The sequence below is a fragment of the Haliotis asinina genome, chromosome 8 (genome assembly GCF_037392515.1).
Source record: "Haliotis asinina isolate JCU_RB_2024 chromosome 8, JCU_Hal_asi_v2, whole genome shotgun sequence".
In the NCBI taxonomy this organism is placed as follows: domain Eukaryota; kingdom Metazoa; phylum Mollusca; class Gastropoda; order Lepetellida; family Haliotidae; genus Haliotis; species Haliotis asinina.
The window spans coordinates 37,325,297-37,352,814 of NC_090287.1; the positions used below are offsets into that span (position 1 = coordinate 37,325,297).

General features: G+C 41.0%; 1 protein-coding gene across 1 annotated transcript in view; it reads right to left on the reverse strand.

Annotated features, from left to right (window-relative positions):
• Window positions 1-617: 617 nt before the first annotated feature.
• LOC137294435 (ATP-dependent RNA helicase TDRD9-like) overlaps window positions 618-27,518 on the reverse strand; it is a 48,311-nt gene continuing 21,410 nt past the window's right edge. The window contains exons 14-37 of the mRNA XM_067825444.1: window positions 24,993-25,090; window positions 24,486-24,617; window positions 23,580-23,806; window positions 21,749-21,812; window positions 21,432-21,533; window positions 20,707-20,826; window positions 20,497-20,604; window positions 18,659-18,768; window positions 17,972-18,055; window positions 16,870-16,989; window positions 16,348-16,435; window positions 15,227-15,331; window positions 14,205-14,312; window positions 13,480-13,569; window positions 12,378-12,500; window positions 11,333-11,467; window positions 10,948-11,088; window positions 10,556-10,626; window positions 9,459-9,665; window positions 7,099-7,237; window positions 6,501-6,613; window positions 5,153-5,219; window positions 4,212-4,405; window positions 618-3,020 (exon numbers count right to left, since the gene is read on the reverse strand). Of these exons, the coding sequence (XP_067681545.1) occupies window positions 2,891-3,020; window positions 4,212-4,405; window positions 5,153-5,219; window positions 6,501-6,613; window positions 7,099-7,237; window positions 9,459-9,665; window positions 10,556-10,626; window positions 10,948-11,088; window positions 11,333-11,467; window positions 12,378-12,500; window positions 13,480-13,569; window positions 14,205-14,312; window positions 15,227-15,331; window positions 16,348-16,435; window positions 16,870-16,989; window positions 17,972-18,055; window positions 18,659-18,768; window positions 20,497-20,604; window positions 20,707-20,826; window positions 21,432-21,533; window positions 21,749-21,812; window positions 23,580-23,806; window positions 24,486-24,617; window positions 24,993-25,090 (2,876 nt within the window). The 3' untranslated portion in view covers window positions 618-2,890. The remainder of the gene's footprint in view (window positions 3,021-4,211; window positions 4,406-5,152; window positions 5,220-6,500; window positions 6,614-7,098; window positions 7,238-9,458; window positions 9,666-10,555; window positions 10,627-10,947; window positions 11,089-11,332; window positions 11,468-12,377; window positions 12,501-13,479; window positions 13,570-14,204; window positions 14,313-15,226; window positions 15,332-16,347; window positions 16,436-16,869; window positions 16,990-17,971; window positions 18,056-18,658; window positions 18,769-20,496; window positions 20,605-20,706; window positions 20,827-21,431; window positions 21,534-21,748; window positions 21,813-23,579; window positions 23,807-24,485; window positions 24,618-24,992; window positions 25,091-27,518) is intronic.

A 27,518-nucleotide genomic window follows, 5' to 3' on the forward strand; every position in this document is an offset into this window, starting at 1 on the left:
CTGAGGTTTTCCATCACCACTGAGCGAAGTGATTCCAACTATGGGTACCTTGGTGTGGTCTGTCGTCACATTTGGCTGTTAGAACACCGTTCATTTTGTCTTTGAGGTTCAAGAATCGTTCACAAACCTTTGACACGACTGGAGATGGATGTTCATGATGTTGAGCACTGGATAGTCTGATCCAGACGTGAATATATTAACAAACCGCTGTCATATAGCGACGTTAAACGACAAATAAATAGACAAAACCTTTTAGAAAACATACCATGCATGCAAGTCTGTTATGATAGGCCCGCATATATTTTGTGGCTGAACTGATGTATATAAATGGAATATGCATCGAAGTGAGAATAACAGAGAGACTCATATCCATACGCACCATCCCTTGAGGGTGTAAACGATCCATTGTGAACAAACCCTACATTCCCTGGATCTCAGACACACAAGGTTGTAGAAAGGCAGTTGTCAACATGTATATATTTAGGAGCTCTTGACAATATCTAAGAAATCGAAAGCTATAATATATCAAGCAGTTGGACACTGAGTAGCAGGATACCAACTTCTGGTCTAACTTCTTTCGTGCTGGTTGACCTCCTTCAACAAAATAGTTCAACAAATCCACAAAACAATTATTTATTTCACTGAAGTAAGCAATCTGATTGTACCTTAAACAAAATGCACTTCAACAGAGGACCAAAGAAGATTCAAAATACTGTGAGGCACGGACACATATTTAGTCTGACCATAAACCTTACGTAGTAAAAAAATAAATAAAAATAACAGAGCACTAAAGAAAAGTAACGGCTTTGCCTAAACCAAACTTGCAACATGGGAACAACTTTTACAGATGAAAGAGGAAAATGTGGGCATGGAGAGGGTACTAAGATGGACTTGTTGATGGGGGTAAGAAGGACATTTAGGTGTACAACAGTGGCTGCATCAGTGAAGAGGAGATTTCAGAGCACATGGGGGTGGGTGGGTTAATTTTTTAACACTGCTGAAAACAGATGGGTTGGATTCGGGTGTGTGGCATGTAGAAATGGTGTATATGGGCTGCATAATGAAGTGGAGGCTTGTAGAGAGTGAATTTGGCTCAACACTGCCCTGAACAGATGCATGAGGTTGTGGAATGAAGAAATGGTGAATAAAGCCTGCATTAATGACCTCTGAGATTGCAGATAAGTCATGTAGAGTGAGTGAATTTAACGCCACTGTTGGCAACAGGAGTGGGTCAGATGGCATGTGGTTGCAGTTGGGATGTGTGGCATGAAGAAATGGTGTGTGGATGATGCATCCACAAAGTGTGAGCTTGGAAATAAGTGGCGAAGGGGATACACCTGGGGTCATTAAGTAAGGTGGACTCATAATTGGTGTGTATAAAGTTGCCCCTCAGGGACAGAAGTAGATGTAGGTGCTAGGGGGCACATAGTGCATACATCCTGTGTGTAAGTCAGGTCACGACCTGTCTGCCTGAAACACTGGATCAAGAGGCTGACCCTGAACACATGGTAGAAGAGGAAGAGATTACACTGAGTGTTTCTGCTCAAAGTTCACATCGGCAAACCACATCAAGCTAAGCCAAGATAAGCCCCCAATACCAGGAAGCTTACTCGCTCCAGCTGCCCAGGGAGTACTCTTTCATTGGTAAAATAATAAATGAGATAATTCTGTCAACTATTTTTTTCACACAGACTTGTTTCCGGGAAAAACACTATGAATTAAAACAATCCAGTCCAATTTTTTTTTTTCACTTTTACCATAATCTTTGGTAAAAATACACAAATAGCACATGACCATAGCATGCTTAACAAAACGGAATGTTGGTGTATAAGCTCTAGGGCTGACTTGCACGTAGTGATCTTAACACCACAATAATTTAACTCCCATTCTTCAACATTGGCTTAAGATGGTTGTAGCCATAAGACTGCTTTGTACAAGTGGGAAAAATTATCTTAGTTCACTCAGTCTATGGTCTCTCATAACACAATTCTGTGAAATAATGAACCTGAAGAAAATACAAAACAAATTGCACTTCAGATGAACAAATGAGGACACACCGTCACTTCCACTTCTTGTGAACTCTGGTAAAACAAAAAGCACCTCCAAACATTCTGTTGAACCCAAAGTGGTCTTGCACTTGGAATAGTTGAAGTAGTTCACTGTCAGATCTGACATCAGAATCACCTTAAGAATGGAATATTTGGTACTGCTATCACAGATGATGTCCTGTTTGATATGAGAGTGCCACAAGCCATAAAGTTGCACTCAGCCTGTGGCATACTATTGGGATTAAGTCTTGGTGGTGCAATGGCCATTCGATGATAGCAGCCACAGAGTGGTGCCTTGTCCAGATGCTATACACTGGCCACCCTCTGTCCATACACTATACTCATGTGATGACCAGTCAATGATATACGCCATACCATGGCACTCTTTATTGCCTAGCATTCACTCGGCCACATGAGTGGCTGGTCAATTATTTAAGCAGTTCACTGGCACGCCGTCTGCAAGGTATACAGATACGATGACCCATCAATGACGCCATACCATGGCACTCTTTATTGCCTAGCATTCACTCGGCCACATGAGTGGCTGGTCAATTATTTAAGCAGTTCACTGGCACGCCGTCTGCAAGGTATACAGATACGATGACCCATCAATGACATGTCATACAGTGGCACGCTGTCTGCAAGGTATACAGATACGATGACCCATCAATGACATGTCATACAGTGGCATGCTGTCTGCAAGGTATACAGATACGATGACCCATCAATGACATAAGTCATACACTGGCACGCTGTCTGCAAGGTATACAGATACGATGACCCATCAATGACATGTCATACAGTGGCACGCTGTCTGCAAGGTATACACCTATGATGACCCATCAATAATACAAGCCATACAATTTGCTCTCTTTGGCAAGATGGCTGTCTGACTGCAGGTGGGCAGACAGTGTTCTGGGAGTGTGACACATCACGTCACACAGCTCACATGTCACTGTATCACTCCGATGCCTGAAAAGAGAAATACACAGATTAATGGTTCACAACACATAATACTGGGTGTCTCATACATATATGTACAGTGGAACCCCATTTATCCAGACATTTTGGTTAACCTCCGAAATTGTCTGGATAACAAGAATAACTGGATCAAACAAGCAAAATGTAGAGGCAAAATCTTACTGATGAGATGTGCACACACCTGTCAAATCCTAACTAATAGCTGAAGTGATATGCATCCCTAGTGTTTTGATGCGCTGGTAATCAATTCTCATCAAATACCTGTCGAGAGATTAACAATGAGTGCACACTGTCGCGCAGTAAATTGTATTGACATGACACATACGCTTGCAACACTGATGTCCATATGGATGAAAGAATCATTTTTCAATGGAAATCTTTGGGAATGGTTGGAAAAGTATCCATCTGAGTTGGAGGTGCAGGGTCTGGCTAACCAAATACCATTAGTTATGGCAAGTTTCATTTCGCCTAAAAATCATCCCGAAGGTGAGGTTGCAGATATATGCAGGGTCAAGTAAGCAGGGTTTGACTGTACTAACAATTATTAAGATTTTGTTACTATCAACTGTCATACTATGAAAGAATCATGTAGATAACAATATTTCCAAAGTCTGTGAGTTTGAGTGAGTAAGTGAGTGAGTGAGTGAGTGAGTGAGTGAGTGAGAGAGTGAGTGAGAGTGGGTGGGTGAGTGAGTGAGTGAGCACCACTTAGCATTATTCCAGCAAATGACATATCAAATGTACCACACATTGTGTACCCAGAAGTCAGATCTTCAGCAATGACAAGCTACCACGTTCACTACATCAAACAGCGAAATAAATGGAACCCTGGTTTTTGTCAAGTTTTCAAAAAGAAGACATAAACATGAACGCTTATTTTCATAAGATCAATTTCTTTTTAAACTTGCATTTCTTTTGCTGTTCACTATACCAGGGTACTCCACCCCATTCCCACTTGTCACAGCCCTACCAGGCTTCTCTTGCTCTGGTGCCACGGGTACATGAAAGCTTGCCCTGCTTACTTGATGGAACGAGTGAGTTTTAGTATTACACCACTTTTAGCAATATTCCAGCAATATCACGGCATGGGACACCATAAATGGGCTTCACACAATATATCCATGTGGGGCATTGAAAATGAGTTTTCGACATGGCAATCAAATGATTTAAACATTAGGCTACCTGATGGAGAGTGCCTTCAGTTCCTGCAGATGGTGTTTCAAGTAGTCACTGTGACGGACTTCATCCAGTAGGGAGCTCCTCTCTGTCTCATCAGGTCTTGCCAGTCTAATGGCATAATGAGGGTTGAGCAGAGGGGGGTCATTACTGCCTGGATTGTGACAGTCTGGTGGCTCCATCAAGTATTTCGGGTCAACCTGAAAGTAACAGAGGTTAACATATAATAATAAGGCTATAATATATACTTAAACATTACTAACTGAGTCATCAGATTCTCCCAGCGGGGGATAAAAAGGGAATGAGAAAGTAGAGAAAGAGAGTTAGTGAGTATGGCGCTTTTGGCAATATTTCAACAATATCACTGTGGTGGGACACTAGAAATCGGGCTTCATGCACTGTACCAATGTGGGGACTCAAACCCCGGTCTTCGGAGTGACGAGTTTTAACCACTAGGCTAATTAACAGCTCGAGAGTTAGTGAGGACTGATTGCACTTTGATGACCATTTCTAATATATCACAATGTGTCAGAATGACCTGGAAGGATAGTAATGGGTAGAGGAACATCTTCAAGGAAAGTTTGGGATTCAAACCTAAAATTACACGTTTCAGAACACCTAATGGGCACAACTATATAGGGAATTGTGGCACCTTAGACACACTATCAGAACACCTAATGGGCACAACTATATAGGGAATTGTGGCACCTTAGACACACTATATACATTCACAATACACTTTGGCATATGTCAACCTAATGCCAGTGATAGTTATGTCTACCAGATTCCAATGACAGTCCTCATTGGATAGAAGCTGGAACAGTCATGTGTATGTTTGAATGTTGGTTATAGATAAACATCCAAATTGTCAGGTAGTAGGGTCAAAGTTTGAGTCTGACCCATCAAGTTCCAAATTCTGGTCCTGTTCTAGTCCTAGTAAAGCCTACCTGATTCCAGTGATAAGCTCTGTCATAATTATAAGGCTCAATAGACTCCCTCCTTTTCTCCACCAGTCTGAAAAAAGGCAAAGAAAACTCCATAGCAGAATTTTATAAATCATCATCATGATGCCAAAGGATTATGATCAAAATGAACATTTCTTCAAGCATACTTATTGTCCAACCAACATTAGAAGGAGGTGTGCTAAAGACCTGTTTGTGAAAGAACGAGGAGCATGCAGTGTACTGATCCAATACCTACTCGAAGGGGGAACAGATTTGAAAACTTCGAGCATGTGAATTTTGTGATATCTGCAGTAACTGCTTTCTATGCAATGATTCGGAAGTGTTGTGGTTCTGTTTGAACACTTGTATACTAGTATCTTGTAGAGTGGACTGTCAAAAGAGTAGCAAAATCTGCAGGTATTTGAAACTTATTGTGTTGCACTCTATATTGGGTAAACAAGTCAAGTCAAGTCATTCATTCACAAACATGTGAGGTTTGTGAATATCATTCACTACAGTGCACACACAGTACACTGAAAAAAGACAGCGATGCTACTGGCATATCTGTCAGTACTTTGCACACAATAGCACATAGAATCCATTCCAGTAGAGCAAGAGTAGACCAACACTCCTCATCGCAGTTTATTGCATTACATGCCCTTGGCCCCTTAATGGTAAAATGACTGCACAGCTATTCAGATTCAAGGGTTCTAATGACAGGTCGGCATTATTCTTAAGTTTGTCTCTGTAATCTATCTAAACCATTTCACCCCACTTGCATAGAATCATCTACATAACCCCACACAGGTTCTGCATACACTTTGAAACTGCAAGATATTTTCTAAAATTTCAAGAAGATATCTTGTCAATAAAACTATTACATTCTATCAAACATACTGACATTGTTTAATACATGTACTAGAGATATTTGGATTTAAGGTACCCTTATTTGACAAAAAATACTGCATCAGTTATAACCTGTGTTCAAATATTTCATGAATATTTCACTAAATATTTCAATCAAACAGACAGGAATTATGCATTTTGTAGCCCATGCATGCACAGACACAGATGAACATACACGAGGACAGACAGATAGACAAAGAGGAGGCAGAGAAATCTAGGAGAGGCAGGCAGACAGACAGACAGAGAGAGAGACACAAGAGGAGGCAGAGAAATCAAGGAGAGGCAGGCAGACAGACAGACAGAGAGACAAAGAGGAGGCAGAGAAATCAAGGAGAGGCAGGCAGACAGAGACAAAGAGAAAGCAGACGGCGAGACAAAGAGGAGGGCGACAGACAGAGGAGACAAAGAGGAGGCAGACAGACAGACAGACTAAGAGGAGCCCCACCTGAGAAGTTTGATCCTGGCTTTACTCTGTAAACTCTCTATGGCGCTACCACTCCATGTGACAGTGTCCTGCGTTCCCACAGTCACGTTGATTGCAAGACGCACACAGTTGATCTGACAAATCACAGTGTATCATAGAAACTCATCCTCCAAAACAACATGAAAATACCACAGTCTCCAACTTGCTCTCCACCAAACTGCAAACCAACCCCCAAATTTAGCAATCCTAAATTGGTATTGGATCCATCTAATTTTTCCCTTCTGAAAGGACAGTTACCCAGTGAACATGTGGGTCAAAACTGGTCTACAGCAACATAATTATGTCCCTTGTAAGAGGCAACTAGCAGGATAGGATAGTCAGGCTCACTGACTTACATGACACATGCCATCATATCCCAAATACACAGATCCATGCTCATGTAGCTTATGACCGGATTGTCTGGTCCAGACTTGTTTAATTTCACACACCTCCACACAGATGGATTACGGAAGAATGCTGCTTTATACAACAAACAGTCACAGAACAAATGCATTTTGTATCTGAGCAACAAAATTTAAAAAATCCTAAAAATCTTCATCCCAAAATATTGATTACTGACCCGGTCAATGTCCTCATCGTTGATGTGGGTGTCAAAGGTGACCTCCATGTCATGATCAGGCAGGATGGGATAGTTGGACCGGTCTTCATATCCAAGGCCACAGATGGCACCAGTGTAATGGGTTCGTTTGGGATTTGTCCTGTTGAAAAACACAACAAAGTTTCATAAGGCCAGCTGAACCATGAAAGATGAAGTGACTTTGGTATTTGGTATCACACCGCTTTTAGTAATATTTTAGAAGTATCATGATGGGGGGACACCAGAAATGGGCTTCATACATTGTGCCCATGTGTGGAATTGAACCCAGGTCTTTGGTGCGACAAGCGAATGCTTTAAGCACTAGACATCCCTTCTGCCCTGAACCAAGACAGAAGAGGAAAACTGCATAAAGTAGTGGGATATGGAGATCAATGAGAAGTTTACGAATGATCAAAAATGAATTACAATTGTTGGTCCATTAGGAACATTTTACAAATTCTGAGGGTACTGTCTATAGTACATGCATAAAGAGTGTCATTTCAAAAGTCGCATGATACCTTCACAAGGATAACTCTTCTATTCTTTTCAAAAAGTGAGTGAGTGAGTTTAGTTTTACGCCACATTCAGCAATATTCCAGCTATATGGCAGCGGTCTGTAAATAGTCAAGTCTGGACCAGACAATCCAGCGATCAACAACATGAGCATCGATCTGTGCGAATGGGAACCGATGACATGTGTCAACCAAGTCAGTGAGCCTGACCACCCGATCCCGTTAGTCGCCTCTTACGACAAGCATAGTCACCTTTTAAGGCAAGCATGGGTTGCTGAAGGCCTATTCTACCCCAGGACCTTCACGGGTCCTATTCTTTTCAATGACACTTCCCACCTACATCTTGCCTCCTCATTCCCCTAATGGACAAGAAGTGCCTCTAAAGTGTTGTTTAAAAGAATTAAGGTGTTATCCATGGGAAAGTGTCATACATTCAATTTCATCTGCATGCCAGCATTCCTTGAGTGTAGGTCACTGTGGCCTATCATTCATCATACATGTCAGTGAGTGACTTAAACTCTCAAGTCACATCAGCAGTACATCTACCATATCATGCATAAATCAAATTATATAATTATGATGTAACAACTCCAATGAACAAACAATACCAGCAGTAAGATCCAATATGAGTATGACTCTTTACGAATTACCTTCACTGTGACCTTGACCTTTACTTTAGATGATCTCTATACTTCTTGACCAAACCCTAATGTAGGCATGTACCATGTTTCATCATAAAATGGATAGTGTTCTCAGTAGGATAAAGCCAGCGGATGTTTTCGGTATCCATTGGGGTCACATACGGATATCGAAGCAAATTAGAGAGGTCATATGCAAGGGTCAGTGGTCGTGTCAAGATTGATGGACATGACTACAGTACTCCACAGGCTTTGATCTCATAAAAGTCAAGGATGGTTATGGTTGATGGAGTAGATTATAAACCAAAGATTGAAAGTCATAGGCTTACAAAGTGTTTGCAAGAGAACAGCACAGGAATCCTGGTGCACAACCTCATGCGAACATTAAAGTGTATTTGTTGTTCAAAGGGTTAATTGATGATTTCTAAAGTTCCATGCAAGCTAAGATTTGCTGACAACTGGAAGTGCTTTAACATAAAAACTTACTGGGAACTTGATGACTTCATGCATTCAGTAAAGTGATCAGGAGAAAATTGTGTCAACGAGCTTGTGACGTCAAGTTTTACTATGCACATATTTGCAATGTCATAGATATGCAAGCACATCCCACGAAATTTAGTTCTGTTGCAAATGAAATCGCACATTTTTAAATCTTTAAGTAAGAATGATACTGTATGGTAGGTAGGTGATCACACTCGTGTGTTTTGGGATTGTTAATATCCACATTACGAAGATACACCATGTATTTAGCAAGCCAAGGCTCCCTAAATACAATGTTTATTCCTAATGCAGGATATTAACCATCCCAAAAAACACTCTTGTGATAACCTATATTTATTTTATATCTCAAGGAATTAAACAAACTTTTAACTGGCAATGGTCTTGCAAGTGATATGACAACTCTAAGATGTCCAAACACTGAATAGGTTCAAAAACAAACTGTGGTGAAATGGCGTTCCAATTAATAACTTAATAATCCATTTATCATGTGCATTTCTCTGAGCGCAACAAATGCTTGAAGCACCAAAACAATATTATTATTACCCCAGTTAACCCAAGCTGCCTGTGAGGGGCTAGACGGTTGGTGGTTACATGACTTATCCATACTCCTGCACGTAAGAGGCAAACCCTCAAAATATTGCCATCTAATGAAGCGGCTCAACTACCAGAGAACAAGGAGCTGTTGCATCACCTGAGTTCTGCCACTGGAGAAAACAGTAGACACATGAGGGCTGGTAAGCCAGGTATCAGGGGCATGATAGTCGTGTCCCTCGCCATCATCACGGACCCCTGGGGATTCAGACCAACAAACGCTGCCACCATCATACGGGCGTGGCTATTCTGCGGCTCATCATCAATGGCCACAGAATTGATACTGTCCTGATCTATCCTCGAGCCTCTGGCAGAGAAACAGAAAATATGACATTCCAACCAGTGTATTTCGATGTTAACAGTGAGCTGAAGATTTAGCAGTGGAAATTTTTTTACCTTTGTGTCATAATCAAGCAAAATGGTACTCTACGTATCTGACATAGACATTAATAGTTACAGGTATATTATTGTGTATATGATGGATAGGAGTTACAGATATATACAGTCCGTTTGAGACAAAATGATACCAATGAATTGTAATCTAACATATAAACAAATAGACATAAAAGAATCATTTAGTTGCCACAGCGTCCTGCTAACATACAAGGCAAAACACACAAACAAATGATGACAGTTTCTTAAGCAACTTTTTTATTTTTGTGACAAAAATTACACAATGATATTGGCTGTTGTTTTTATTGCAGTCTGCATTGGTTTGATTCATTTTTGACTTTGTTTTTGTGTTAGACTGCAATTCATAGGTATCATTTTGTCTCAAACAGACTGTACCTGTGTATGTAAGAGAGAAGAGTCACAGGTACATACCTGTGAATGAGTGAGTGAGTGGGTGAGTGAGGGGGCAACTATGGTTCTACACTGCATTTAGCAATATTCACAGGTGGGGACACCAGAAATGAATTTCACACGCTGTATCCATATCGGGAATCGAACTAGGGTCTTCAACATGACAAGGGAAGACTATAGCCACTAGGCTACCCCACCATCCTATCTGTGAGAGAGGAGAGTTACAGGTACATACCTGTGTCCGTGGGAGGAGAGGATTTGCAGATACATGTGTATGTTTGTGTAAGAGAGGTGTTACATATAGAGAGTTAACATTTGTCACATCGGCAATATTTCAGCCATTTCGTGACGATGTTAGATGTAAACCACATCAGAGAGTTCAAAGTTACATACCTCAGTCTGCCCACAAACGTCATGCTGTGAAAACTCATCTCCAAAGGACTGTGGGGACCAGTCAGTCTTACCTGAAATGTGCACATAAGTTTCCCCTTAAGTGAGAGAGTGAGTGAGTTTAGTTTTACACCGCACACAGCAATATTCCAGTTATATGGCGGCAGTCTGTAAATAATCAAGTCTGGACCAGACAATCCAGTGATCAACGGCATGAGAATCAATCAACATGTGTCAACCAATCCCGTTAGTCGCCTCTTTCGACAAGCATAGTCGCCTTTTATGGAAAACATGGGTTGCTGAAGACCCATTTGACTTCGGACCTTCACCGGTCATTTTCCCCATAAACAATGTTGTATGTTAATTATGTTAATGATTCTTCAACAGCTGCTTACTTTACGCTGGGAACCCTTGAGAGCAGCTCTTGTTTCTCGTGGCATTTCTACATTCATCCATTCCTCCTTCTGTCCCGACAATGCACTATCTGGAGATACTGTCATACTCATTGCTTCTGCACAGCGCTCGTCATGGTTTTGCTTGAAAATTAATACAAACATTCATGACAACAAGCACGACTAACTGAGGCACATCATCTGTTCAATTCATCTAGTCCTAGATTTTTCAAGCTCGCCTAGCGCTCAGATAGTTGGAAGTGCCATACATGAACAATGATCTATGACCATCTTTGTGCTAAGAGAGCCTCAAAAACGTATATATATACTTCAAAAGCTGGGTTTGCAAAGTATTAAACAGATTGGGCTGAAGAGTGCTTGATCTCACCTTCGACAGAAATGACTCCTCAGCAATATCTGCAAAGCCTTTTCTGACCACCTCGTCATTGACCAGAACTTGCTGATTGCTTGCCGTCTTCCCATATACCTGTAGCCTCAAGGCATTCCTCTCCACTGAATACACCTGTAGGCAAGAAGTAGCACTTAACAATAGCACAGAGATGCCACACCCAAATTAATGCAATTTGGAATTTGATTTCCTAAGATGGAAAAATTTAGGAATTTTTCCACCAAATTGCTGCACTAGAAACTTTTCAATGCCATCACTCATAGTGATCCTTATGCAACTGAAACCAGTTCACAGTACTTTCCAGCAGTGTTTGTGAATCTTAAGTGAATGAAGTAAACAATGCATGGAATTTTTCAGGCTACCTACTCATCTTCCGGATTACTTTGTGTAAACAGTATGAGAACTTCTGTAAATAAAGGGGTATATTTGTTTTATCAATCAACATTTATAGTCAAATTTATATCCTTGTTATATTTTGAAACAAATCTGAATGAATTTGGCTTTGCCAGAATGTGGAACCGATATTTTGCAGGATGATTTTGATCAATTCTGGAGGGTTGGCACCTTTGTTTACTTCAACATCAGGGCATCCACAGGGCATCCACAGGTCATCACAGTTAACACCTGCTTAATACTTCACTACCTCTTCTCCATCAAATACAACCTAGTCAGCAAGTCTGACCACCCAATTCCATGAGCTTGGGTTCATTTTGACAAGGTGTGTAGGTAATTGTAACAGCACTTCTTTAACAAAAGCTGTGGTAGAGTTAACATTATTTTGTGAACCAGGGTCTTAAGGGCAGTTCTCATCTGGACGCCTGAGGCATGTTCAGAACCGAGAGCGCCTATGCGATTGCGAGTTAGCTGTGAGGATAGTTCGCGGGTGCTCACAGGCGCTCATCCGGGCACAGGCGTTCAGGATCAAGAGCTCACAGCCGTTCACGGGAGCTCGCGATTCTGAACATGTCTCTGTTGATGCACACCTAATTAGTGACTTCTAACACTTCTGCAAGAATTGTTTTACCTGGGCATACAGAATCCTGTTGACATACTCTCTAGTGAACCACTCTGTCGACTCCTTGCTCCACACTCCATCAGGACACCTCAGACTTGATGGCCGGATGTGAGCCAGGTAGCATTCAAATGCCTGAACACAACAAACACAAAATCATACATGCAGGCACAACGCTGTCAGAAGAAAATTCGAACTGAAAACTCACTCACTGCTTCAGTTCATTTGGATTTAAATGAGAGTGATGAATGATTAAATACCTCGAAATAGTGAACAAAACATAAATAAGACACATGGTCCTGAAACCTCTGTAAGCAACAGGATCTGTAACCTGACTTTTTATGATCATGTATCATTATTCTATTTAATTTTTCACACCGAGGGGTGACTAACGGCTGATAGACTGTGCTGGAAAACTTTAGGTGCAACTTAGCACATCCCTCTACTCGTCAGGGGCCGTTAAGTCACCCCTAGTTGTCAACAGTGAAAATAGAACAATGATACATGATAGTTCCTCAAACAACTATTTCTCTGTTGGGTACAGAGATTTAGGTACCATGAGTCTCGTTAATGCTCTTGTCTCCATTTCAAGTCATTTAATCATTCATCATTCTCATTTGAACCCACTATCCCTCCCAAAACAAAAGATCATTCCTTCAGCATGTTAGGGTTAAAAATGACAGGTTACTTGATGATAGACAGACAGGCACACGTACTGTGCCATTTGCTCACTTGGATGAAAACAACCAACATTTTTTTAACAGCCCAAAAGAGTGTGCCATGGGCTTCTTCCAGTGTATCAAGTGTTAATGTGGATTGTGCTGATACTAAAACATTAAAACAAGTGTGATCAGAAAACATATGCAGATATGCATATGCATATGCAAACTGCTCAGATTTTTTGTTGGCATGATAATTTTTGTACATTTAATAATCATTTTTCACGAGAGATAAAATTTCTTTTCCTATTTTTCACTTCACCCAAAAGTAGAAGCAGATGAGCGAATGATTTTATTTCCAAAAGTGATTTTATTTATAGATTTCCATATTTTTCCATCATCTGTGAAACAACAACTGCACATAGAGATAAACATATGCACTTCTCAGAATTCACCTGGAATGGGATTTCCAGCAGCCTCGAAGGCAATGCTCGTATGTGATCTCGAGACACCGTCTCTGTGTTCCCATAGTCAACAAAGAACACCTGTCAACAGAGAACATGATCAACATGGATTTCATGTAAAAACCACACACACATGCAATCTACAATCAGCAAGTATGTCAGCCGAGACGTGATCAAGGAAGCATTGGAAACAATGATGAGCTAACATTCATATCTACCATGCTTTCATTGTACGCATGACAACGACAAAGTTGTGTCTGTCGACATTTGTTTGTTGTCTAACGCTGCACTTAGAGATATTCCAGCTATAGATGGTTGTCTGTAAATCAGCTTGACCAGATAATCAAGTGATTAAGATCATGGAGTGAGATTTACACCGCTTTAATCAATATTCCAGCAATATCATGGTGGGGGACAACACAAATGGGCTTCACGCATAGTACCCATGTGGGGAATCTAACCTGGGTCCTCGAACCCATTCCTTCTGGATCAGTGTAGCCACTTCAGCACCCCAAGCTCATCTCCCTGAGAAAATGGGCCTTTTGGATCTGGCATCGACAGATGGCTACCATGAAAAACACAAGGCCATGATACAACAAGGCCATGAGCAGCTGCATGAAGCACTGAAAGCAAAGCCTCAAGTATAGTCTCAAACTACTGCACTGTCCTGGAGTCATAGGATATTTGTCAGCTGATACTGAGGAGAAGCTCTGTACCTGCACCAGGTTTCCCCGGACCTCCATAATCTTGCCCCGGTAGAAGGCTACGGACTCATCCTGATAGATGGCAGCACAGTAGCTCCCCGGCGCCAGAAACCCTGTCAACTGCCAAAATACACACACACATGAAGGACAATTGAACAATGATAACTAAAGTGATGCTTAAAGCAGAACTTCAAGCATCTGAGGAAACTAGTTTAAGAACTCATTATGTATTGAAAGAAATTTCACCTTACAGAACATAACGTCACAAGACCACACAATAAAATTTTACCAGCAATTCGGGCTGGGATGGTTAAAAATTTCTACTCAGGTACTTCAACCTTTTACTACCCAACCCTATCTGAATTCACAATATATTAATTCCTGATAATACTTGTAACCTATGGCAATAAATTTGTCCACTGGGAAGATAAAATTTTAAGTGTTTCAAGATTGTAACTACATATCATACTCAAACAGGTCACTGTAAAAAATGTCTAGATCTTGAAAGACTATACAAGCTTCTAATCAAGAAAGAATAAGGCATTACATTGTTTAATCTACTAATCAAATGACAGGTCTGGGTATTGAGATGGGTACCCGTGTTCTAGTCATTACCCAACCAGCCCAGGTACCCGTCTCAGTCCTACTAGCTGTATTGCTATTTATATAGTAAATTCTGAGCAGTGACAATCTCAAAAAGACCATCAGTTTTTGTTCATAATAAAAGCTGCTTGTTATTTGCATTTCTACAAAATATACAGCAAACTTACTGGTTGGTTGGTTTGTTGTTTCACACCTCACTCTGCTAGATTCTAGCTACAAGTCTGAACCAGCCAATCCAGTGATCAGCAACATGCGCATCGATGAATGCATCTGGGATACGATGACGTGTGTCAACCAAGTCAGCCACCGACCCCATCAGTCGCATTTTATGACACGCATGGGTTAGTGAAAATACTGAAGACTAACTCCCATCCAGAACTTAACAGCTCATATTGTTCACTGACTATGAATAGTTGTCAGGTATACTGTACCGGAGCCAAGGCGGTGGAGCTGTTAAGCTGGTCCTGCACATATCTCAGCTGATCCATGGCCATGTCCGTGTAATACTGTGCCCAGAAGTGGCCGAACTCCACCACCTACACAATAACACCTAGCATGAGCTTCTATCTGCCCAATGATAGTCTGTGAAAATGTACCCATGAAGTTAACTTTAAACAAAAAGGAAAATCAAATAAAGTGAAATTAAGATGGTGACTCCTCATAATTTTACCTTGGTACCAGAACATTCAAATCTCAGAAGAAGACCCTAGGATAACAGTTGTTTAACAAATGATTATAGTTTCAAATCGCCATTATTGCTTTGAATTACAAGGGGGTACGCTTTCACTGCAAACAGACTATAAGATATGATGACATGCGTCAGCTCAGTCTGTCTGTCAACCCAACCCAATTTCACAACCACTATGGGTGCTTGGAACATTGCAGACATAGTACCAAGTTTGGTAACATCCCAACATATATGTATAAAACCTGCTCATATATCCATCAAGTCATTTCGGAGATGAATTCAGCCATCATCAGTTTGTCTGATGCACCAGTGATATTTCGAAGGCATGCTTAACCATCTGATTCAGCCATTGGCAGTTCATCTGACGGCGGATGATACTTTGATGGCATGTTTAACCATACATAGGTGAGCTATCAATATTTGGATGATAACAAGCATTGGTCGAGATCAGTACAAACATCCTGGACATGTGACCTTCAAACTTATCCATGCATATAATGGCATAAATGAACACACACACAGACACACAAGCATCCTAAAAGACACAGAAATGTTCAACACTTTATAAGTTTAATATTCTAGAGTGTCTGAGTTTAGTGTTACACCGCACACTGCAATATTCCAGCCATAAGATGGTGGTTTATAAATAATTCAGTGATCAACATCATGAGCATCGTTCTGCACAATTGGCATACGACGACATGTCAACCAAGTCAGCGAGCATGACCACTCGATCCCATCAGTTGCCTTTTACAATAAGCATGAGCTACTGAAGATCAATCCTAACCAGGATCTTCATAGGTAGTGATAATGCAGAACATGTCCAACCCCATGACACTTATGAGTATCAGTATATGTACCTACCGCAGTGACCATGATAGCAACACCTGACACTGAGGGACTGGGAGGTTCCACAACTTGACCAATGGTTTGCTGAGTGGACCCCTTTAGCCTGTAACAGGACTGCCAGGTTATACACAATACATGTAGAAACTACACATATTTCCCACCATAGTGAGCAAGTTGCCAGCTTTTAGTAATTTTGGCAGGCTCAGGGAACCTCACCCTAACCCAGTGTTAATGGTTTCTCCATACTTCTAGCCAAAGGTTGTGATTTTTTAAAAGTTCAAGGCATTGATTACGACCTGAAGTTTTACCAATATACTATACAGAGCAATCTGTTCCATACATGTCTTAAACACTGACAGCTTCTTTCCATTTCATCTAGATAGACCTTTCACATTTATTGCAACAATTTAAATTGATTTTCACTTCATTTTCTGACAACGGCTTTATCATGCAGTCAAATCCCTAAATCAGAATAGACTGAAGTGTCATATATATTTTTGACAATTGTACAATAGTAGCAAGAGAACATTTACTCACCTGTTGGTCCGTAGCTGACCCTGGGAAGCCACCATGTCCTGAGCTCGGTGCAGGTTGCTGGCAATGATGTTCGCATCTTCCCTCGTGTACATCTCTACCTCGATGGGTATCCTCAACAACCTGAACACAGCATACACCATTAATGTACACCCATTAGTTACAGGTTGATATACTGAGCACCACTACAGCTACAACTTGGAAGCGAAGGGAAGTTAACAAGAAGACAGTCATCAATATCCCCCACACCAGCAAACTACTCTTCATGAGTATGTATACTAATTATTACTGTATGTCAATGTTATGGTGTGCATATGGCAGAGTGGAAGGAGAGTATTGTAAAGTTTAACAGGACTGCTCTAGAAAAAAATCACTACCACCAAATTCAGTCAAGGTCAAATATTTCATTTATAATACAAACCTACCAAAAGGTACCACCATTCGACCAAACCTATCTGTGTGTCAAATTTGGTGAAGGAATAGTGAACGGTTTAAAAGTTCTGCTCCCGAAAAGAGAACAACCACCAATTTCAGTCGAAGTCAAACAAGTCGTCATGTAAACCACAATAAAAAAACATAAATCACACACTGGTGTAACCCCCAAAAGGCACATCTAAGGATCAGTTCAGGATTTAAGTTTGATAAAGCTAAAGTTTGGGAGATCTGCTCCAGACAAGATGACATCCTCAAAGCCACAGTTTAAGTCATGTTTTTATGGAAATCACAAAAATAAAATTCATATCTGGGCCTAATCCCCAAAAGGCACATCTATGGGTCATATATATGCACCTAGTCTGATGAAGCAAGCATGTATAGTTTAGGAGGTCTGCTTGGACAAGATGATATCCTCATAGTCACAGTTTAAGTCATGTTTCCATAGAAAAAGCAAAAAAATAAAAATAAAATTCATATCTGGGTCTAACCCCCAAAAGGCACAGCTAGGGATCAGGCTTGACTTATGTGCCTAGTTTGGTTCAGTTATCACGAATAGTTTAGGAAATAAGCTTCAGACAAAGTATAGTAGATGCACGAACGGACAGACTGAACTGTTTCTACATCCCCTGCAACTTTGTTGTTGTGGAGATAACAAAGCAGTGCCCATTACCTGAGTTTGATGGCCATGTAGATGCCCTTGTGGACACGAGACTCACACAGCGTGTTGCCCTTCCATGGGAATTGGATGAAAGCCCTGGAAATACAGTAGACAAAATTACAACACCTGTATTTGCTGTTCTATTTTCACAAAGCCATAGTTGTGTTTATGCCTTGTCTCATCATCAGATTTGAGTCATTTTGGTCGAAGAAGAACCTCGAAATCTACTATTTGTGAAAAATATTATGCTTAGCAATCTGTATCCTCATGGGAGACATAGTCGCCTTTTATGGTAAGCATGGGTTGCTGAAGGCCTGTCAACCATTACACGTCGCATGTATTCATGACCATCCATCCTATCAAAAATTACTTTCTTAACTTAAAGTTATGAATAAATGATGGTTCTAGAAATCTTGTACAGATTCATCCAATTTTTCCAAAGAAGTTCATATGCATTTGCGATAAACAGATGACAACTAATATACATAAGATAACTGACTTGGACCTGCAGGGATAGAAATGCAGTTTATTCAATGGCTGTCCAATATATTTTTTCATAATTCATGGACAGTATCACTGTTATAATTTTAGTCAATCCTGCTGAGGCAGACGAAAAAAATTCATCTGTCATTTATACATTTACCATGACATGTGCATGCAAATTTAGGCACTAATTTCACTGTGAATGTTTGAGCTCACTTTGTTTCCTCAAAGTTGATGATGGGAGGCGGGTCCCGACTGCACTCGCTGAAGATGCGCTGTAGTTTGTCCTTGTAAAGCATACCCTGATTGGCTGGGAGTCCCTTCAACTGAACACAAGGTCATAGATCATAGTGGCCTACTGGCGATGACGTGGTGAGTGAGTGAGTGAGTTTAGTTTTATGCTGCTTTCTGCAATATTCCAGCAATATCATGCCCTACATGGACAGCAAATGAGTGCGTATGATCTATCTTACATCAAGTCTATCAATATTCTAGCAGTATCAGTTTCTGGGGAAGAGAAAGTTATAGGCACCTCAGGTTTAATGACCTTGACCTTTAGTCACTAACTCTTTGTAGATCTAAAGTTCTCAAAAGTTCAAAAAAATTCCAATAGAAGATGCTCAGACTATTGTGTACATAAGACAGTTGGAAAGTCTAATTCACATCTAGACCTGGGTTTGTAAAGCCTGTTTCTGCTGTCCCCTTCTGTGATATTCCTTGAATATTGCTAAAAACGGTGTAAGCTCAACTCACTCAACAATCAGTGATAAAGCAGATTAGACTTGAACAGATCCACAGTGTTACTAAAGGCCACATTCAAATGACTATCTGAAACAGAAGCGGTCAACCGCAGGTGATGCCATCCTTTAATGTATGAACATCAAACACAGCTAGCTTCACAATATCTCCCAAACATTCACAATACCAAACATTGTTCTGTATATTTATATTTTCTAACTGCATGCATGAAATATTAATGACAGACTAATATATATATAATTCTCAACTCTGTCACAGCAAGTAAGTCTCAGTAAACTTAGTCTCAATATTATTCGTTGCACACCTCTAATGTGTCTAACACACCCTAATACTAGGTCGCATCAGGTTACCTCTGAGCAACCTATGACCATCCAATCAAACGTGAGATGGCCGAACAAATTTAACCAATCAGACAATAGTTACAGTTTGGCGAGACTGGATTTCCCCAGTCACTGACACTGATCCCTCAACAAACGAAAATCCACATAAACACAAGACATTTGACTTGCTGTACAGTGCACTCTGTCCAAGTCGGACTCGTTCATTCTCGGATTGCCTATGTACCGGACAGAACCTCAATCCCGACATAATCCCTCTCTATAGGCAATTTCTGAGTAAATCGGACTGCTGTCTAATTCAGACTCTCAGAATTAGACACAGCGCACTGTACATACACCTAGGGTTTTCTGATGACATGGTTGCCATTAGCCAATATTTTCACAAGCTGACATCCTTGAATACAGACAAAACCCATATTTTCAGCTCTGTTGACATAGTTCTAGCATGCTCCATGTGCATCATTCAGAACTTATCTTCGGGTACAAATCTTTTCAAGGTAAAAGTTCAAAAGGTATGTGCAAATGTCCCCTTTCGCGATTTGGTAAGCTGTGGTCTGATTGGTCAATCTCAAATGTTACCTGACGTGACCTCGTATTAGGGTTTGTTAGACTCAGTAGAAGACTGTAACAAATAATACTGAGACTAAGTTTACTTAAGCTGAGAAACTCAACAACCTAGTCACGTCAGAATAGCTGACAAAAAGGGTCCAATGACTTACTGAATATCATTAAACCCCATTATACCCCTGCATGCAACACCAATCCCTGCTTTGTCTGGTCATTAATAGATGCAAGGTGCCATGTTATATATTGAACAGCAAAAGAAACGCATCTCTGGCTATTTGTCTGGTTTTTAAACAGAAAACATTTCACTTTTCCAGAACCTGCGTTTCCCTTGCTGTTCAATATAGTATTGGAATGTTGTTTTTATTCAACAACCAACAGATAAATACTAACTGCAACAGTGTTCATGGGATCGTGGTTGGACAGCGTCCTGAGAGCATCCCCTTCATCTACTTCTCCCCGCAGGAAGTAGTTTGGGTAGAAGGCCCCACACAACACAACCTGAAACACACATGCACTTCAAGTAATCATGTCTCTTCAGGGAGGACAGTCAAACAGCAACATTCTGAGTCTGATTTACAGTACTGCTTGACAATTGTTTACCTTCAGTAACAGCCTCTCTTTGGATGAGTTGTAGTCCCCTTTAAATTGTGGCTGTCTGATGGGCTTCTGGATGTTGAACCTTTCAAGACGCTGCTCTAGTTCCCGGATCAACTCACACACCTGCAAACAACACACTGATTACTGCCTGGTTCAGTCTGGCCAGTACTAACACACTAACACACTAAATACCTACTAATGACACACTGATCATCACCTGGAGTCCAGAATGACAAACTACCCATCATCAGGTGTCCAGTACGACACTCTGACCACCATGTCTCCAGAATGCAATCTGGATCATTACTTAGTGTCCAGTATGACACTGACCATCACCAAGGGTCTAGTATAGCACACTGACCATCACCAGGTGTCCAGCATGACACACTGACCATCACCTGGTGTCTAGTATGACAAACTGAACATCACCAGGTGTCCAGAATAACACATTAACCATCACCATGTGTCCAGAATGACACATTAATCATCATGCTGACAGCTAGGTGTCCAGTATGACACACTGACCATCACCAGGTGTCAAGTATGACACACTGACCATCACTGGTGCCCAGTACAACACATTGAACATCACCAGGTGTCCAATACAACACACCGATCGCCAGGTTCCAGTATGACACACTGACCATCACCACCACATGTCCAACTCACACAGAGATCCAAAGAAAACCTATGACTATAGGAGGCACACGACTACACCCCACACATACCTCATTGATTCTTCTGATCTGAATGAAGTGAGATTCCCCCCACTTCCTCTCCGTCATCCCTGTCCGCTTGAAGGAGTGATGTTTTTTGTTGTTCTCCCACACCTGTACCACACAAACACTTCTGTAGCAACACTGTAGTTCATCCCCCCTCCACCCACCTTTTTATAGATAAATAAACAAATAAATTACCATTGACATGTTAATTTTGACAGAATATATTATTTTGTATTTGTGTTTCATTATGTAATCAAAACATTTGCCACAAAATTTAGCATTTTACCATATAATATATAGCGAGGCAATCATACAAAGATTACCTTGTAAGCATTCAGGATTGCAATGCAGTCACTCAAGGAAAAGGCTCCCCAGCTGTACTTGTGTCTGAAACAAGTGGGTTTATGAGTACATCCACAGAAGTCAAACTGTTTGCCAGACCTGCTGCATGGCTATCTGAATCAGCAATTATCCTGAATCCTCAACTCCTTTGACTGTTGACACAAAAGATGTCCATAAATTAGATTTAGTCCAGATCTATCCATATTTGTTAATCCTCCAGAATCTGATCTACAGCATTGTTACACGCTGCCTTCAAAACAATTGCCGGAAAGGGACTATGTTATGATAACTTACAATATCACTTCCTGTTTTTTCAGCGTTTTGCACATGGGAATGTCTACACCAGTCTTAAACAAATGAAATACTCTCAGCACCTTAGGCTAGCTAACCACTGTAGAAACAGTGTGAAACTGTCTACAGTGTAGTCTATTTTGGTTTTATTGGTTTGACTTAAGACACAAAATGGGCCTGCAAATTTCATCCATGGAATGTCGATTTTAAAGCCTGCTGACACCACCAGGCCCTATCAGCCAACTGGCATGGTAAAGTATTACAAATACTGGTCTCTGGCTACTTCAACACTGATAAACACTTAACTGGAGTAACATAACATGTTTGTTTGTTTCTCTGTCTTAAAATGATGCACTCAGCAATGTTTCAGCTACATGGTGGCACTCTGTACATCATCAAGTCAGGACCAAACAATCCAGTGACAGATATCATGAACATCGATTTACACAATTGGGATACAATGACATATGTCAATCAAATCAGTAAACTGATCCCATTAGTGAGTGAGTGAGTTTAGTTTTACGCCACACCCAGCAATATTCCAGCTATATGGCGGCAGTCTGTAAATAATCATGTCTGGACCAGACAATCCAGTGATCAACAACATGAGCATCAATCTGCACACTTGGAAACCGATGACATGTGTCAGCCAAGTCAGCAAGTCTGACCACCCAATCCCGTTAGTTGCCTCTTACGACAAGCTGAGTCGCCTTTTATGGCAAGCATGGGTTGCTGAAGGCCTATTCTACCCTGGGACCTTCACGGGTTTGATCCCATTAGTAGCCTCTTAGGAGCAACAAGGTTTGTTGAGGAATTCTAGCCCAGATTTTCACAGATCCACTATCATATAACACATACTGAAACTGACATACTTGTTGGATTATCAAACGTGACCTGTGGTAACATAATGTTATGGAACCTCTGAAAGGCATGATAGACATAAAAATTCTTATCCAAACAAAACAGCACTCTGACATACATCCTCCTTTGCAGGAAGACATACATCACTCATTTCAATCTCTGAAGATGGAACAATGCAAGTACTGTACTAACCAAGATAAAATAATAACTGACTGGCCATCACACTTTATCTTTTCATGTAAGTAATTTGAGGTTGAACTGAACTCTGAAAATATCTGTCAGACTTATATGCAGGTCAGCTTGATCATGAACCCTCTAAGCCACATTATCACAATAACTGTGAGGGAGTGAGTGAGTATGGTTTTATGCCGCTTTTAGCAATATTCCAGCAGGATACCAGACATAACAGAAATGGGCTCCACACATGGTACCCGGGTCTTCAGCATAACAAGCAAATGCTTTAACCACAAGGCTGCCCCACCACCCCTAAATTAACTGTAGGGTTGGGCTGGCAAGAAAAAGGTTAAGGTTATTCTTCTATGGCACTACAGTTCAGGTGCTCTCACATGACAGATTAATTTTCTTTCAGTAATATGAAAGAAATGGGTGGCCCTTAACAAAAACATCAAATACACTGAGCAAAATAACAAAAAAACTTACTCAAAAGCTTTCAGTTTAGCCTTGAAAGGTCTTGCAAAGATACTCTTGAGAGAGAGTGCTGCTCCAATGATGAGACACTCTTCCAGAAGACAAAAGACATGGCCAAGGACAAGCAGTTTCCCAATGCGTATGTCGACTGGCAGGTCTGCAAGTACCCTCCCAATGAAAGTCAAATCTCCATCATACCGGCTGTTCAGTGCGTTGTATGATGTGGCTAGGGCACCCACCTGGAACATCACCATGTATTGACTGTTTGATTTGGCAATAACCATAATAACTGTGTACTATATTCTGTAAAGTACAGTCACATGACAGGTTTGACTGCAGTCTAGTTTCAACTGTTTATCTGCAGTCAAGTGGTTATGACATATATTTTTCAACTGCAAAACATCTTAATGGCGTAAACTTTCAAATGTAATGATCTTAATTTCAACAAGATGATACATGGGCTTACGTATGTGATACATCTGATGATTTATCCATAAAATCATGTAAACTGCCATCACAGCATCATATTCCAGTAAACTTTTCTAGCAGATCTATGAAATGCTGTTGCCAGTGAAATTCAAAATCATTAAGTGGGGACTATGAACTTCAAAATTACAGCAATTTCAAGCAGGAAAATATATAGACAGACAAGTCTGGTGCAGACAATCCAGTGATCAACAGCATAAGCCTTGATCTACACAACTGGGAACCAATGACATGTCAATCAAGTCAGCAAGCCTGACCCTCGTTGCTTTAGCTGCCTCTTACAACAATCATGGTTTACTGACGATCAACTGTAACCCAGACTTCACGGGTCTGGGTTACAAGCAACAGTATGATCTATATTAACATGCAGCATGTATAATATACGGTGTTCCCTTAAGACAAGACATGGAATGAAATGAAAGAAGGCATTACCTCTTTCAGGTTGAGGATTGTTCTCTCAATATCATCCAGTTTTGGCGGAGACAAAGCAAGACCCAGCAGGCGTCTTGGCTCTCCCATGTCGAGGATCTTTGTCTTTAGAACCAGAGTTTCCAGGGGGCAGCGCTGAGCAAAGCATATAGAGGTTAGCAGACAGATCACAAAAAAGTCAGACGTTGGTGAATAAATGTAAAAATAGTAGGATGTCACAAAATAGATCATGATTGCACAGCACATGGAGGTCAGTGAACAGATGTTACAACACATGGAGGTCAGTGAACTGATCTCACAACACATGGAGGTCAGTGAACTGATCTCACAACACATGGAGGTCAGTGAACTAATCTCATAACACATGGAAGTCTATGAACACACTACATAAGACATGGAAGCCAGCATATTGATCATGCAACACAATGCAACAAGCTCACAAAACATCAGTCACACACATTTCATCCTGGACACCTGGACAGTAGGAGTCTGTGAGCCTGAGAACCGTACCTGCATCTCCGGTATTCCATAGTCAGGCAGACACTGACTGAAGAACGTCTTGGTCACCATGAAGTAGCAGCGGCCATTGGAAACACGTCCAGCTCGACCTGTCAATACATGGAATAACATTAACTTGTACACCTTCAAAACTTCAGACAATAATTGTTCAGGCACATACATGTAGAGCTTAAGGTGCTTACAAAGGTGTGCACTATCAAGAGCAGATACTGAGAGAATGCTCAAAGATCTCTAATCTTGTTGAATGTCATTTGAAGATCATCAAAATAACATGCGTGATAAGACTAAACGATAATTACATGCCATACACCAATGGTCTTTCAAAGCGACAACATTCCAAATAACTATGGTTGTAAGGAAGTGCAAATGGTGATGCACACTCAGAACATTCAATAATATCATATCAACATTGATTAACTCTGATAAATCTCCTAAATATTTTTAATCTTTTAAAATAAAATTGAAGATCCCCTACTTTTTTTGAAGAGTATAGTTTGTAAAGACTATTTTTTCAAATACTCAAATTGCCATGTTCAGTGTGCTCCTTAGTGAGTTGTTTATGCAAAAGCCTATTAAAAATAAGTCAATCCTAATGCCCATACTTTGACAGAGACAGTCAAAGGATATATTTCTGGAAAGGGCCCATAAATAGTGACTTGTGCTGTAATTATGCATCAATTTATCGATGGACTGAAACTACTTCATCCTGTTTTTATTCTATATTAAATGACTTCAAATGAGAGCATTTAAAGAGAAAAGAACATACTGCAATAGTATTGCAATAACTGGTCGCAACAGTATGTTGAAACAGACTATCACTACTTGTTTCCCTAACAAAAGTCACACTTATAACCACATATTAACATGAGGACTTCGTAACACTATGTGATACATGTCTACCACATTCAAACAAAACTATTCAATATAAGGCCACACCAATCTTATTAAAATCTAAATATTTTAGATATTTAAATACTTACCTTACCATAGGTCTTATGCATATTACCTCTAGCTTCGCTAAACGAGATCAGACAGTCGTTGATTCGCCATCCCCTCGATGGCTACCTCATGTAGTCTACGAATGTAGTCACGGAAGTGACGTGATCTCTCCACTCGCGCGAGAGCGCAGAATCCAAAATTAACTTTTACCGTCAACCGGAAGGTCCGAAGAGTCCAAAGTGGGGAGGAGCATCCAGCGTTGGGAGGGAGTCACCGCCCTATGGTAAGGTAAGTATTTAAATATCTAAAATATTTAGATTTTAATAAATTTTTAACTTACCTTACCATAGGTCTTATGCATATGGCTTCGACAGATGGATGGTGGTGTGGACTCCAGAGGACCATCCCTCAGCAAACAGTGCACATGCATCAGGAGAACTCGGGAAAGCCAATGTCAACGGTCTCAGGATAATACCTGGAACAGGACAAAGAGCAACCCAATAGAACTCCAAAGAAAAACCGACGCACCCTGGGGGTGAGGTTAATCTTAAGACCAAAGGTAAGTAGAAGTGTAGTTACCTAATGGGCGGATGGTCGGGTAAGTTGCTGAGCAACCACCAATGGACCAAATGACTGTAATCCCTCCACGTCTTCAACTGCCAAGTCCCTCAAGTAGTGGGATGCGAAGACAGTTGATGACCTCCAGAAACAGCCCTCCATGATCTGCGGTACTGTGCAGTTCCGATGGAGGGCCATCGTAGACGCCAAGGCCCTGATCTCGTGCGGGTTACTTGCTACCGGATGAGGCAGGTGCTTGTCGTCATAGGCCGCCAGGATAGTCGATCTGAGCCAGAGGGCAATAGTATTTCTGTTTACTTCACCTTTGCAGGACACGGCAAAGGGAATGAATAACCTTTTGCGGGATCGTCTCCTAGAGGCTGACCTTTTAATATAGCATCTGAGAGCCCTGACTGGACATAGCAGCTCCTCCTCCAAGTCATGATGACCCAAGATCGTAGACAAAGGAGGGATGGAGAATAATCTGTTAGGCTGCCCGGGAAGCTGGTTCTTAGCCACAAAATCCCAAAGCAAACCCAAATGAGCACGTCCGTGTCTTGACTGTTCAAATCGGATCTGAGTAACGTCAAGAGCATGGATCTCGCTGACTCTAGCCGCTGTTGCCAATGATAGTAAGAAAACCGTCTTCTTGGAAAGATGTTCAAAGGAGGCTTCTTCTAATGGCTCGTACGGCGGCCCTCTGAGATGTTGAAGGACAACATTAAGATCCCAAGCTGGAGGACGAAACTTGGTCTTCTGGTCTTCCAGCTTGAAAGCTTTGAGAAGCGCAATAAGTTCCGGTATCTTGGAGATCTGTGAATCTGACTTGATAGCAAGGACAGAATTCAAAGCTGACAAATAGGTGCCTAAGGTACTGCCTTTGAGATGTCTAGAGTTCCGTAGGTAGAGAAGGAACTGTGCCACAAACTGAGGAGATGCTGCCATGGGATCTTGAGATCTTCGTGCGCAAAAATTCTCAAAAGAGCGCCATTTGTCGTCATATAAAGAACGGGTAGAAAC